General features: G+C 37.3%; 3 protein-coding genes across 3 annotated transcripts; all 3 read right to left on the bottom strand.

Annotated features, from left to right (window-relative positions):
• Window positions 1-1,372: 1,372 nt before the first annotated feature.
• Window positions 1,373-4,692, bottom strand: LOC107796077 (protein CLMP1-like). The gene has a single exon (XM_075250386.1). The coding sequence runs from the start codon at window positions 4,271-4,273 to the stop codon at window positions 1,886-1,888; it is 2,388 nt and encodes a 795-aa protein (XP_075106487.1). The 5' UTR covers window positions 4,274-4,692; the 3' UTR covers window positions 1,373-1,885.
• Window positions 4,693-7,030: 2,338 nt separating this feature from the next.
• On the bottom strand, window positions 7,031-7,519 carry LOC142178557 (secreted RxLR effector protein 78-like). Its single transcript, XM_075248339.1, has one exon. The coding sequence runs from the start codon at window positions 7,517-7,519 to the stop codon at window positions 7,031-7,033; it is 489 nt and encodes a 162-aa protein (XP_075104440.1).
• An 811-nt stretch (window positions 7,520-8,330) lies between these two features.
• LOC142178559 (uncharacterized) lies at window positions 8,331-8,846 on the bottom strand. The gene has a single exon (XM_075248347.1). The coding sequence runs from the start codon at window positions 8,844-8,846 to the stop codon at window positions 8,331-8,333; it is 516 nt and encodes a 171-aa protein (XP_075104448.1).
• Window positions 8,847-15,778: the final 6,932 nt, after the last annotated feature.

Genomic DNA, 15,778 nt, shown 5'->3' on the forward strand with positions numbered 1-15,778 from the left:
AATCTGCCTTTGTTTTCCTTATCCTTGTTAGTAGTTGAGTTTTGGTTCATTTATAATTCTCTTGATATTATGTTTTTACCTGTTGTTCCCCGAAGCATGTTTTCCCCCTCCCATCTTTACTTTTTTATTCCTGTTTTATTTTTCGTTGTATATTATATAACTGCATAGGTTTATTTGGTAGTCTGGTCCTAGCCTCGTCACTACTTCGTCGAGGTTAGGCTAGACACTTACTAGCACATGGGGTCGGCTGTGCTGATACTACACTCTGCACTATGTGCAGATCCTGGAGCAGCTCTTGGACCGTAGTTTGGAGGCTACCTTCAGTCCACGCGGAGATCCAAGGTAGACCTGCAGGCATTCGCAGGCCCTGACGTCTCCTCTATCTTTTATTTCCCGTTTCATCTTTCTGCTTCAGAAACAGTGTCTTTTATTTTCAGACCTTGTATTTAGCAGTCTTAGACCGTCTGTGGTACTGTGACACCAGGTTTTGGGTGATTAAGGCTTGAGCAGTTGTAATAGATACATATTTCAGATATTTTATTGTTTTCTTCCGCTTAATTTAAATTTCCGCTGTTTAGACGTTGTCGCTTTACGTTTGTAAAAAGAAATAAATGGATAATGAAGTAATTAGTTTGAAGGATTGGCTTGCCTAGCTCACATTAGTAGCGCCATCACGACTCCCGATGGTGGGAAATCCGGCCTGTGACAGGTAGTAGCAGCAACAAATATCCACTGGACTTTGTCAGAAGTAAAGTAGTTTCATAGTATGATATAATAGGTCAAGCCTAATGGATTCATAAGGAAAGTTATATAATTAGATCTTCAACAACTTAGATAATACTACTGCAACAACCGAATAAAAAAAATTAAAGGTTCAGACTAGAGAAATAAATGCTGGCAAATTGAAAGAAGTAAAGGTTCAGACTAGAGAAATAAATGCTGGCAAATTGAACCCTTTAAGGTTCTGGTTTAATCTGCTTAGTTCAAATTTAATGGTATGAAAGCCACTGGAAATTCTTGGATTACCACAGGCTATGGAATGTGGGAGGATACTTTATCCTTCTATATTTCAAGCATGGAATCAAAATTTTGAAGTCAAAGTTTTCGAAAAATAAGAAATGAAAGGCACAGTTAGGAGGAAAAGCTTAATCAACAGGATATTATCCTATAAACACCATATTCGAAACAATCTGCTTGTCGATTAAAAGAGAACTTGATAAAGGGTTGGAAAATCAATGTCCAAACAACTAAGCAAGAGCCACAGAAGCAGTAGGTTTGCAATAAATCAATCTTAAAACAGGACGCCGAAGCAGATGAAGCTGCTATCTATCAGAAGTTCAACCATTAGCATCTACATTTCAACTACCCAAAAGACTAGAATGGCATTTGTCTTCCGCCATGATACTGATATTGAAATCTGAAATTACAACTTCCAAAGGAGAACAAATAAAAGGGCTAGAAAGCAGCATGAAATTAGATTCATGTCTCTCAGTTCACGAACAAATGTTTGATAACCTTCACTTTGGGAACAAATATCTGCTGGAAACATAGATTGTTAATGGTTTCAAACAGTGAGCTGCATCTATGTAGGCAAAAAAATTCTAATTGCATAAAAATAATTTTTTCATAAAGGAAACTCAATATAGAAAAATTAGTGTCAGGTTGACGGTCAAAAGTTGTTGGCACACGTACATAAGCAAGAACCTTCAGAGAGAGAACATTATGATGCCAGTTCTCCACCAGCGACGAGAGGAAAGACTTACTGATAATAACTCTTCTAAAAATGAAAACCTTCTGTTGCTCCAATTTAGACACTTGCGTGAAGAAAATGCCAAGGCAGGTGATAGCCAGTGCAATCCAATAAAATTGAAAGCAGGTCATTGCCCTAACTTTGACTAGCATCATTCTTGTGATTTGCACTTTCGTCAGTGTTGGCCTTTTGGGTAAGATCAAGTGTAGCACTTTCGTCAGTGTTCAGGCTCTCAACCGTTTTCTTAGATCCCTCTGTAGCTTCCTCATTGGAACAATGGTTCTTCAAAACTGTTGATATGTCACTCTCAGAAGCTCCAGCAAGCTTGAATCGCTCAACTGCTGTATCGAGGTTTTTCTTCCAACCAGCCAAAGCCAACTTACATTCAACTTGAGATCGTTCAAAGAGCATATTACCCCAAAATAAATGGATCTGCGATCTCATAACAGCAGCTTGCTCTGCGGCCTCATCAGCCGAAATTTCAGCTGGACCACCGGCAGCTGACGCCTCACCTTCAGGACCACTTCCCTGCTTCTTCCTTCTCCTTAATAGTTCATCCTTCTTGCTGGCACTAGGATCCTTCAGCTCCTTAGCTCTCTGCTCCTCCAGCTTTTCCCACATCTCTGTTGCTGCTTTCATTTTTTCTTCTGCACTGTCAAAGAGTGCAAGAGTCTCAGCAGGATCCCAGTTTGATAGGTCCTCTTTCTTCGCCAAGATAAAGGACCAGTAAAGTTTTGCCATTTCAAATTGCTGCTGTCCCAATGCGAGCAATCCCTCATAAAAGTCTGGTTTGATTAAGAGTGCCTCCTCATACTTCTCTTTGGCCAGAGAATATTTTTCTTTTACCCAGTCATATGCTGCTTGAAGCTGTGTAGCCATCATCTCCTTTGAAGCAGAATCATCAATTGGAATTCGTTTCCTTGCTGCGCACATGTGAACATTTCCCCAGTTGAAGAAAGCAAGAGCAGCCACTTCCTGAAATTTCAAGGCAGCCTTGTCAAAAAGAGCTTGAGCCTCTTCACTAGTCACAGTCTCCTCAAGGGCTTCAGAGCAAAGCTCCATCCCAAGCTCATGCAGATCAATGTGAGCATCTGGATCGATGCCCACGTGGGTCCTGAATAACTGCGCAAACTCGAAAAGCCAGTCATCCATTTCAACCTCCTTGCAGTCAGGAGTTTCTGTTGTTGCCGCTTTCTCTTTGGTAGCGTCCTTCTCTGCCTTGTTGCTCTCATTATCCACAGTTTCAACCACAGAATCACTTATTGAAGAATGGGATCCACTATCATCCCCTTTACTCGGTTCGCTCTCGATAAGCTTTTCCTCTTCCTCTTCAAACAAAGCCGGCTCCTGTTCAGGACTCACCTCAACGACATGCAACCTTAACATCCCAATGGAGTCTGTTTTATCTGCGTCAGGGTCTTTTGGTAGCAGACCATCAACCCAAGACTCTGCCGACCTAAGCTCAGTCGTACAAGTAATAGTTACTAAATCACCGTCACTGTCCTTATATTTAACAAGAACAGACTTTGACATTGGGAACCGTTTGCTAACAATATCCCTCAACACTCTAAAGCTGCAATTCACAGGCATCTCCGCAAGCCTTATATCATGATCATAAACAAGCTTCAAAGGCCTCCAACGAATCGCAACATCTTTGGAATGTCCACGAACAGCATTTGATACTGATAACAATGCCTGCTCTCTTTGGTCATCCTTATTGTGATCTGCACGTGGTTTGGAAGGACCATTTGAAGGCTTCAAAACAACCTTTGGCAATTGAACTTTGGCTTGAGGACCATTTTCAGCTGGTGTAACTTGATATGGCTTCTCTGGCTTATTATTAACTGATAAAGCTGAAGCCCCAGCTGAAGGTGCTGGCTTCTTAGACATTGGCCGAGCAGGTAAGCATGGTCCTAAGCCAGCAATAGGAGCTGCTCCAACTGCAGAAGCACCAAGTGCAGCTGGAGATGGGCGGCTCTGGAGGTCCTGTTGGGCCTCTGGACGAGGACCAAGCGCCATTCTCAATCGTCCAGCAATCTCCAAAGCATCTCGGTGATTCGGATCAGCACCCAATAGTATCTGCACGTCTTGCATCGCCATTTCATACTTCCCCACAGCCTCAAATGCACGAGCCCTTCGTAGAAGGGCCCGAACATAACGAGGCTGAACCTGAAGTGCCATAGTACATTCAGAAATAACAGAATCATAATCAATGGGCTTCATTTGCATCAAACAGGCTGCCCTATTGCTATGAAAAACAGCTCTTTCTGGGTGTGTTTTTGGGGTAAGTTTGAGAGCACTCTCGTATTGCTGTAAAGCACCTACATAATCCTTACCCTGAAACCTTCTGTTTCCCTCTTCTTTCAGCTCATGGGCTCTTTTTAAGAAAATTGATGAGTCCAAATCAACACTACCATTAAGAACAACAGGTTTATGGCTCTCCCCTACAGCCCCTTGATTCTGGTTTTGGTTTTGATTTTGACTAACACCACCCTTTTTCTTCCTACCACCTGATTTCCCCATTTAATAATTCCTCTACGAACTTGTAAAAAGATTCAATCTTTACTACCAGTGAGCCAAAATAAACCAATATATCCCTGTATTTCACCTTTTTCCTTTGGATAAATAAAGAATTCTTCACACAGTAGTGGTGAAACGAAATGAGAACAGAAAGAGCTACTTACAGATATAAAGTTCACACCTTTGGTGCGGAATTTAGAATTTTATGATTGAATCTTGAAAACCCAGAAGCTGAATTGAAGAATCGGATGGGTTGGATGAAATGGGTGTTTGAGGAGAAGCACTGTAAGGGGTGACAAAAGGTTTTGGGTTTGAAAACCCTAAATAGATAGCTGGGTTTGGTGCTTGGATTGAGTATCCAATTGTAGGCCCCACTACTTAGGGGGTTGGGATCCCCTCCAGTATTCATCCGTCCAGTATTTCTCAATGGAACGGTAAGATGTTGTCACGTGTCAATCCAAATATTTAATGGCTAAGATTTGCTTTACATATTTTGAGTCGTTTTTGTAGTACTTTAAGATAGAACTTTGACGCCGGAAGCATAGATGTGTAACCCAATATTCTAACTTACTCCAAGATTCCTTTTCGAAACTTACGAGTTGAATTTGGATGTCCTCCCTCATTTTTTCAATAATTCTTTATTTCATCTTTGCAAAAATATACCAATTTCATATTCTAATTATGAGTGAAAGCCACTAAGCATTAGATCATAGCATCACACACGCTTTGCAAAATAATCACTGCTATAACAGTAAATCTTACCTTTAATGTCTCCTTCGATCATTTAGGGAAGTTTGTCCCAAAAAAAAGTACAAGTACAAAATTAAGACAAATCTTTACGAACAGAGAAAAAAGGGGTGGGTGAAGGGATATAAGCGATTAGAAAGACGAGAAAAAAAATAGAAATGTTGTCGGCATCCTATGGTTCAGGTCAGGTAAGTTGCACTATTCCAGGAAAAAAGTTGTTGTTTGCTTTAAAATACTACTAGTAGTAAATAGTAACACAAAACGACTCATGAAATATAAAGCAAATCTTAACCATTAAAAGTTTGGATTGCACGTGGCAATGTCTTACCACTCTATTGGGAAATACTGGAGAATACTGGAGGGGATCTCAACCCCTACTTAGGCCTATTATGAAACCATGTGAAGGTTGATCAAATTCTAGAATCATCCAAATCTTTTTCATTTGTTACGATGATAGCATTCGAATTTTCTTTTTTGTAACCGTTTATTAACATCGACCCATCTAATTAATTAATTTAATTAGTACTTAATAAGCCTACTAAAAAGATAAAACTATTCCAATATGTAATAAATTGTAACTCTTGAAATAACAAGGAACCTATAGAAGGGGAAAGGGAGCAGTGAAACCATTCGACAAAATTACAAAGGATCTCGAATAAAATTGATGCATCACTATTGCCGGACACTAGTTCAAGTAAACCACTTTAACTTTACTGGTATATCAGAGTCACGTACTATTTTTTTTTTTGGTAACTAAACATTTTATTTACCAAGTAATATTTACAAAATATTTCTATTCTTTAATTTGATCTTGGACATCATCCCCAGATTCAAACTATACCTCTTAATGCTATGTCTTCTAACTACTATCCCAATTACATGACATTAGGGTAGTAATTAAGAACTAATAATCTCTTCTTCAACCTTTGCATCCTATTGCCTCGACCATGAATTTCTTGAACTAGTTGTCGAACAATTGCTCCAATGCTCCTCTGTTTCTCTTGGAATATCCTTGAGTTCCTCTCTTGCCATATGCAATAGACTGCACCAGCTAAGGTCATTCCGTACACTTCTGTTGTAGAGCTCCTTCCTTTGTAATGATTTGCAGCCCATTCTAACTCTTGCCCCCATTCCATCACCTGTCTTTGTATTCCTTGCCACTGCAGTAGTGTTCTCCATATTCTTGCTGAGTAAGAACATTTAAAAAAACAAATGCTCAATGGTTTCTTCTGCTGTTTTGCATAGTATGCACACTGTATTCTCAACACAACCCCATTTGTTTAGTCTATCTCGTGTTAGCAATCTTCTGTGAGCAGCCATTAGCAGTGTAAACTTCCACTTAGGCATTCCTACATTGTTGCATGTAATTCTCCTCCATGAAACTTTAGTAAATTCACCTCTAAGCTTCAAATACATTGTCTTAGTTGAAAACTTGTCCATCTGCATAAATTCCTCTTCTGTCAGCCCAGCTTCCTCCACTTGCTTCTTTGCCTTCAGTATCTTTTGAACCACCCATGATGCCTGTTTTGGGATTCCACCTGCAATCGTGTATCTTTTGTACTAGAGGTGCACCCATTGTATCCACATTTTATCTTTCTTTTTGCTAAGGTTCCAAAGTAGCTTACATATAGCTGCTTTATTCCAGATTCCTATGTCCAGTATATTCAAACCTCCAGCTACTTTTGGCCAGCATAATCTGTCTCAAGCCAACAATGCTTTCTTTGTGATTTCTACCCCTCCAGTCCATAGGAATCTCCTGCATATATTCTCTATTACTTGGATCAATTTCTTTGGCAGTATGAACACTTGTGACCAAAATACTTGTATAGAAAACAATACACTCTTGATTAGTTGAACTCTGCCTGCATAAGATAAGAATCTGACAGTCCATGATTGAATTCTTCCCAACATATTTTCTATCAATGGTTGACATTGTACCACTGATAATCTTTTAGTACTTAAAGGAACCCTCAGGTACCTCACAGGCATTGATCCTTTACAAAAGCCTAGGGTCTATAATATCTCATATTCTGTACTCTCACTAACTCCACCAAAGAAAATTGAGCTCTTGTTAGTATTTGCAACTAGTCCAGAGGCTTTAGAAAATTCTTGAAAGCATTGGTAGAGTAGTTGTACAGAGATAGTGTCACCTCTGCAGAAAAGCAACAGATCATCAGCAAAACTTAGTTGTACTATTTTCATCTTAGCACACTTAGGATGGTAATTGAAATTTGGATTCATCTTCAATGTCTTCAGAGTTCTTATCAAGTACTCCATGGCCAATAGAAATAGATATGGAGACAATGGGTCTCCCTGCCTCAGTCCCTTCCTTGCATGAAATGGTAGTATATGCTGCCCATTGATAATGATAGAGTAAAATACACTTCTCACACACTTCATGATCCAGTTGACAAATCTCCCAGGCATTTGTAAATTTTCCAGAACTTGTTCCATATAATCCCAGTCAGTAGAGTCATAAGCCTTCTTCATATCAATCTTCATCATTCATCTTGGTGACACACCCTTCCTGCCATACCCTTTTGACTAATTCATGGCTAAGTATGATATTATCATTTATCAGCCTCTCTGGCACAAAGGCAGACTGGTTTCTATCTACTATATCATCCATTATCCCCTACAGCCTGTTTGTGATCACCTTTGAGATTATTTTATACAGTATAGTACAACATGATATTGGTTTGTACTCAGTAATGCTAGTAGGATCCTTCACCTTTGATACAAGAGTCACTGTTGTACAGTTAATAGGTTGATAGAGCTCAGATTTTGTGAAGAAATCCATCACTGCCTCTGTCACTTCCTCACCAATCACAGGCCAAGCCCTCTTGTAGAATAAAGCATTGAACCCATCGCAACCAGGTGTTTTGTTGTCTCCAATTCCTAGCAGTGCATCATGAACTTCCTCTTTAGATACATCTTTAACCAATTGAAATTGTTGTTGTCTGTTCATCAGGCCTCCATTTCTAATCACTACTGGATTTATAGCTGGCACAGTTCCATCCGATGATCCCAATAGTTGTTTATAAAACCCAAGCACTTCTTCTTCAATCTCATGTTTAGATTGTGCCACAGTTCTATTAGCCTTTGTTAGGTTCTTTATTTTATTCTGGGAGCATCTATTCTTCATACTAGCATGAAAATAAGTTGTGTTACCATCCCCTAATTTTAGCCAATTCACTCTGGATTTCTGTTTCATGATGCTTTCTTCTACCCCCAGCCATTTCTCTAATTGAGCCTTCATATCTTTTTCTACCAAAATCACATCTTCCTTCTGCCCAGGATCCCTCATTTGCTCCTACAGTTCTGCAAGTTGCTGTCTACATCTGCTTATCTTATTATCTACTTTATTATATTCAGCTCTATTAAGTACCTTCATTGATTGTTTCACCCTTTTTAACCTGCACCATACATCCTTCATTTTGTTTTGCTCATTTCCTTTTTGCCATGCTTCCTTTACTCTTGCAAGGAATTCTTTATGTTCAGCTAAATGGTTGAGGAACTTGAAAGGCCTTGATTCTCTTTCTGCATTCTCTTCAAACTTGATGCTCAAAGGAGAGTGATCTGAACATCCTGGATCCATGACTCTGACTTCTAGTTGTGGTATTTGTAGCATCCATACAATATTTACTATAGCTCTATCTATTCTGCTATAAGTATGTCCATTGGTCCATGTGAATCTCCTCCCAACAATTCTAATTTCTGTTAGGCCATTTTGCTCCATAAATTCATTGAGATCCCTGACTTCAGCCTCTTGTACAGGTTTGCCAACTGGTCTATCCTCTTGTCCTCTAATTGTATTATAATCTCCCATTATCAACCATACTCCTTGTTGTATATTGCTCTACCTATTCAATTCATTCCAAAGCCTTCTTCTATCTTCAATTGTATGTGGTCCATATACTGCAGTAAAAGTAAACCTCATATTCATACCTTTTAGGTGAGCTTCAGTATGAATGTATTGGTCAAATTTCCCCAATTCTCTGCATTCCACTTCATTAGGATCCCACAGTATCCAAATTCTTCCTTTATCACTATGCTCATAGTTGGCTAGCCATTTCCATCCTGGAGTGATTCTCCTTATTACTGTTGTATCATTCTGCTTCTTTATTTTATGCTCTAGTATTGCAATTACTTATTCTATTGCTTTTAATAAACCTCTGGACCTCTTTTTGTCTAGGGACCTTATTTAATCCCCTTATGTTCCATGTATCAAGAATCATACTGGGATGAATAGATTTTGATCACCTGCTCTTACTTCTCCATTGCTCCTCTGCTTGCTTGTGCCTTCATCTATTGCTCTGTTGTATGCTAGCTGCATTCCAGTCTCTGCCAGAATATTGAACCCATTTACCATACTGATAGTTCCATTTTCTGGCTTCTCCCTGCTTTTAGCTACTGATTTCCCAGTAGCTTTCTTCCATATATGTTCCTGTTCTTTGATTGGCCCTGCATTGTTACCTTGGGCCTCATTGTAACCAGCTATTTTCTTGTCTTTGTTTGCCTCTACCTTCTGCTGATTTCCTTTTTCATTTTGGATCACCTTGGGTTGCCACTCTTGTTTCTACTTCTGTTTCCTTGTGTTGTCCTTAGTAATTTTTTGCTCTTCTGCATTACATTGATGTCCCACTTGCATACAAGTAGTATAGAATGCAGGAACCCAGTCCTAAATCACCTCTTATACAAATACTCTTCCATTAGGATCTGTTACCTTCACTGCTTTAGGAAGCTCTTTAGTAACATCTACTTCAATTAAGACTCTAGCATAGGAGATTCGATCTAGTTGAGTTGTACATGCATCTACATATAGTGGAACTCCAAAACTACTACCGATTCTGCTTAGTAACTTTGCTCCCCAACAGTTAAGATGAAGGTTAGGGAATCTTACCCAAATAGGGATAATCTGTAGCACTTCCTTATTAAAGTCAAAATCAGCAGTCCATACTTTCATTATAATTGGCTTGTTGTTTAACATGTGAGGTCCAGAATATAACACTTCATCTCTATCGATCATGGAATTGAATCTCACCACAAAAAATCCATCATTATAGAAGTAAACTTTTGGCTTCGTTGCAAAATTCCATTCAAACACAATGAATCTCTCCATAACACCTATAGTTGGGGTACTTCCAACTACATATAGAATCAAAGCTTGTTTCCACTTCTGCGTTTCCTCCTCTACTTCTTCCTTCCTCAACTCAACTATCACCTCACCATTTTTAATAGTTGGAGCAATGAAACTCAGATCCATCCCCTTCGCCGTCATTCTGTTCTCTACAAACAGATTTGTCCACTTCTTTTGCTCTAGCTCCATCTTCTCATTAACTATTACATTTTGTCTTTTTTTCGTGCTTTCCTCGTCCTTAATTTCCCCAGATTCCTCAGCAATTGCACTTGAGTTACTCACATGCATTACTCTACCTTCATCAAATTTCTTCTCACTCAACATTATCGGATTAGTGCTCATAGTAGGAGGAGTTTTCATACCTTCCTTCATAGCTGTTAGCAATGGCCACTGTTCTATTGAATTTTCCTCTTCAATTTGTGAATTCTGGGTTTTCAGCTCACTACTCTGAGTTCTACTGCTTGTTCTTGCTAGATCTGTCCTCTGAATCACGCCTGTATTTTTCTTAGGTCTGCCCCTCCCTATTGATGAACATTTAGCAACCACACTTATTGTGCGCTGAGAGCAAGGGTTTGTGTACTCACGTACTATTTTTAAAAGTATGGAAAATGACTAATTCAAATAGTAGAATAAAAATTTAGAACTTGTAGCATGTTTCATACTCAAGAAAGAAAAATTAGAAGACAAACTTAACACAACCGGTGAGTATATCTAAGTAAAGTTATATTAACTAAACTCTATGGTAGACATTGTGTGTTGATGATATTTTCGAAGACGAACTCTTATGTATTAACTGAAGATCTAAATTTCTTGAATTAGAAAAAAGAGCAAGGTAGCTCCGAAAACATAGACCATTCGAGTTTCTTCAAAAAGAGAAAACGTACTCTAGGTGGAGCTTGTTACAAAAATAGGTAAAAGAAAAAGAATCAGCCAAGGATTTTGTTTGACCAAAAAGTGCTAAGCTCTTTGTTGAACCAATTAATGAAAAATAATGTGGGATAAATCTTAGCCAAACATAATTAACTCTAGATCTAAGCGTAGTAAACATGAAAATCGAACCAGGTCAAGTTTATACAGCTCTTCTTAAGTTTATAAAAATGCACCAAACATAAATGATAAGCTTACATATTTGATACATTGTGTTGGAAAATTTGGATGATTATGAAAAATAAAAGGTTTAGCTTGAGGCGTGTCAAAGAAACTGTCCTTAAGGATATTTCGCCCACACCGAAATGAATAATATTAGGCGTATCCCCCAGGGTTCAACAAGCTTTTCTAGTATAACTAGGAGCAGAAACAACAAAGATTTATGAAAAGAAAACTTAGCACCAAAGAAAGAAGAAGAAAAGTTTTTTACTATTTTCACACACTTTTCAAAGTGATCACACAAAAGACTTATATACTCCAAAAACTGAAATACCCATTTGATAAAAGTCTAAGCCATAAAGACTAATCAAAATGTTAACGTTGCTTTTCTGTTACAAAACATAAAGACAATCATGAAATGCCAATACATTAACAAATGATACTAATGTATAATAACTATCATTTAGTTGTCAAATTTCAAAATATGTTAACAAATGATAATAACGCATAATAACATACAGATCCATACTAATGAGTATTCAATTGTCTAATTTATTTTATCCCAAATTGAATTCAAAATTAAACTAATTTTCTGTTACAAATATTTTTAAAATAATTAATGTAATGACTCATTAATATAATAGTAAGAAAATGAATCTAGACATAATTTTAGAAAATTTCTTTTTGAGATATCAAAAGTATTTTTCTATCAATCCCCCACATATCTCAAAAAGAATATTAAAAATAATAAAATAATAAAATAATAAAATAATTTGTTGGGTTTCACAAATGAGCATAATGCGTTGAATCTGGTGTCTCTTGGACTATGAACCAGACCTAGATAAAATAAGATTAAACTTACAGAAGTGAAGTCTAGAACTTCTATGAACCAAGAATTCTTTTGTAAGTGTAGTGTCTTATCTATCACATTATACCCGCACACACTTTGTTGTTTATCGCGGTTTTGCGCGCGCCTCGTTTTCATGAGTGCTCTAGAAATTTCGCCACAAATTTCATAGGAGCGGCCCCACTCCACACTCATATAGGTCCATCCATCAAGTGTATTCTGCATCACAATACACCACCTATCAAAGGCTATGGATTATTAGATTAAGAGTTTAATAACTCAACCTTCCATTCCTTGCAGTTTTGCACTATATATACACACACGTCATAGGAAGGGACATAATTTAATAGTGCACATTTGATCAACTAATGACTTGTTATTGCCCATATGAACCTAATTCATGGGATCTCCAATCACATAGGTTGGGTTACCATTATTGTTGATACAACTCAAATTGGCAAAAGTCTCATTCCCCTCGATGTTTCAGATATTAATTTTCTTCCCAAAGGTTTAGTCAGAGGATCGGCCAAATTCACTTCTGACTTCACATAATCTATGGAAATAATTCCATCTCTCAGCAGCTGCTTTATCACATTATGTCTCAATCGGATATGTCTACCTTTTTCATTAAAGGATTTATTTTTGGCAATGACTATTGCAGCTTGGCAATCACAATGCATCGACACAGAAGGTGTCGGTTTAATTCCTAGTGGAATACTCGCCAAAAGGTTCTTTAACCACTCGGCCTCATTGCCAGCCAATTCCAATGCCACAAACTCAGATTTGATGGTAGATCTAGCTATTATTGTTTGTTTAGCTGATTTTCATGCCACAGCACCCCCACCGAGGGTGAACTCATAACCACCAGTGGATTTTGTCTCATCTGAATCTGAGATCCAGTTAGCATCACTGTATCCTTCTAGTACAGTGGGAAATCCACTATATTTAATACCATAGTTCATGGTACCTCTCAAATACTTCATTACTCTTACTAATGCATTCCAATGATCATAACTCGGGTTTTGAGTATATCTACTCAATCTACACACAATATATGCAATATCAGGTCTAGCAAAATTCATCAAATGCATTAGACTACCAATAGCTTGAGCATATTTATTTTGATCTATAGCATCTCCCTTATTCTTTTTTAATTAACTACTAGCATCATAAGAAGTGCTTACAGGTACCACATCAAAAATATCATTTTTTTAAGAATTCCTTCAACATAATGTTCTTGAGTCTACATTAAACTATTGCCATCTCTTATAATTTTCATGCCTAAAATAACACTATCTTCTCCCATGTCTTTCATCTCAAAATTAGAAGACAAGAAAAATTTAGTTTTATGTACCAAATCAAGGCTAGAACTAAAAATAAGCATGTCATCCACATAAAGGCAAATAATAACACATGTACCATCTACATATTTTGTATAAACACATTTATCTACTTCAATTGATGAAAACCCATCATTAATCAATACTTGATCAAATTTTTCATGTCACTGTTTAGGTGCTTGTTTTAGACCATATAAAGATTTTAGCAATTTACATATTTATTTTCTTGGCCAGACATTATACAACCCTCAGGTTGCTCCATGTAAATTGTTGGACTTTAAGCCATTGGGCTTTAAAGTAGAAGAAGTGTGAATTGGAAATAGAGGGAAAATGAAAATTTGAAGAAGTGAACTTTTGTCTTGCACTTTGTCTCTCATTGGTGAGGGACAATCACATTTGTGTTCTTATATATAGATTCACTTCTTAAAGCTCTTAAAAGGAGTTGAAGAGAATGAACCCTCGTGCCATCATCGTCGCTTGCTCGGCTCGGCTTCGGCTTCGGATTTGGATTTGGATTTGGATTTGGATTTGGATTTGGATTTGTCAAATGATCGATCGATAAGATTATTTTTTGGACAAAATTTATTTAATTATTTAATAATTAATTAAATGCCAAATCACTGCTGAAACTACGCCAGAACCCTACTGAAAGTTCAGAGGGCCTCGTTGGCCGCGGTTCTGCCGCGACCGCGGTAGAATCGCGGCAGTCAGGTTCAGAGGGCCTCTCTGGCCGCGGTTCTGCCGCGATCGCGGTAGAACCGCGGCATGCCGCGTATTTTCTGAAAAGGCACCTTTTTAGACACCTCTTCTGATATTTGCCTATAAATTCCGAGGCAAGGCTGCATCTTCAAGACACGAAAAAAAACACTCTAGAACTTCTTTCTTTCTGAATATACTGCATCCTAATTCGCAGTCTCTCTCTCTCAAATTCGTAAGTGTGATTTTGCTCCGTTCTTTGAGTTCGTTGGTATCCTGCAGTTTGTATTGTCACTGTTGCAGGAAGGTTTATTCCGTTTTATCCTGGGAGGATTTAATCCATTACCTTGGCAACGTGTGAGGGGGTTAAAATTCCTTAAGGACGCACAAGAAAATTGTGGACTCGGAATATTTCTGATTCTTTACTATTTTATACATTTCTTTATTCTTTTAACAGTTTTCTAATTTTTTGTTTTAACACAGTAACGCTCACATAAATTTCCTCTTCCAAATCACCATTTAAAAATGCAATTTTAACATTCATTTGATGAATAAAAAGTTTATAACTAGAAGCCAAGGCAAGTAAAACACGAATCGAGGAAATTATAGTTACAGGAGCATAAGTGTCAAAATAATCAATATTTTGCTTTTGGGTAAAACCTTTTGCAACAAGTCTAGCTTTGTATTTATCAATGGAACCATCCGGATTGAGTTTCTTCTTAAAAATCCATTTACAACTAATGGGTTTAGCTCCCGGAGATAAATCAACTGAAATCCAAGTTTTATTTTGTAAAATTGAATTAATTCTACATCAATAGCTTCTTTCCAAAATGAGGCATCAGATGAAGACATAGCTTCAGAATATGTTAAAGGATCATTATCCATAAGATAAGTATAAAAATTATTACCAAAGGATTTTTCTTTCCTTGGTCTTTTGCTTCTTCTTAAATCCTCATTTTCAAAATCATTTTGAATAATTGGAACATGTGAAATATTATCACTTGGAATAATAGGAGCATCAGAAATTTTAAAGGAAAAATATTTTCAAAGAATTCAGCATTTTTTGTTTCAACAATAGTATTATTTTCAAGTACATCACTTTTGAATACTAAAAATCTGTATGTTGCATTGCTTTCAGCATACCCAATAAACATACAATCAGATGTTTTGGATCCTATTTTCCTTTTCTTAGTATCAGGCAACATAACTTTAGCAAGGCACCCCCACACTTTCAAACATTTTAAATTAGGTGGATACCCTTTCCATAACTCATAAGGAGTTTTACCCGTTTTCTTATAAGGAATTCTATTTTGTAAATGACAAGCATATAAAATGGCTTCATCCCAAAGATTATCCGGAGCACCAGAACTAACAAGCATGCTATTCATCATTTCCTTTAAGGTCCTATTTTTTCTTTCCGCTACACCATTAGATTGTGGAGAATATGGCGGAGCTATCTCGTGAATTATGCCTTCTTTCTCACAATAATTATTCAACAAAATAAATTCATATCGGATCTAACTCTTTTGATTTTCTTATCCAATTGATTTCTACTTCAGATTTATAAATTAAAAACTTATCAAAAGCTTCATATTTATTTCTCAACAAATAAACTTTTGTATATCTAGAAAAATCGTCTATAAAAGTAACAT

The sequence above is a fragment of the Nicotiana tabacum genome, chromosome 3, assembly GCF_000715075.1.
Source record: "Nicotiana tabacum cultivar K326 chromosome 3, ASM71507v2, whole genome shotgun sequence".
Classification (NCBI taxonomy): domain Eukaryota; kingdom Viridiplantae; phylum Streptophyta; class Magnoliopsida; order Solanales; family Solanaceae; genus Nicotiana; species Nicotiana tabacum.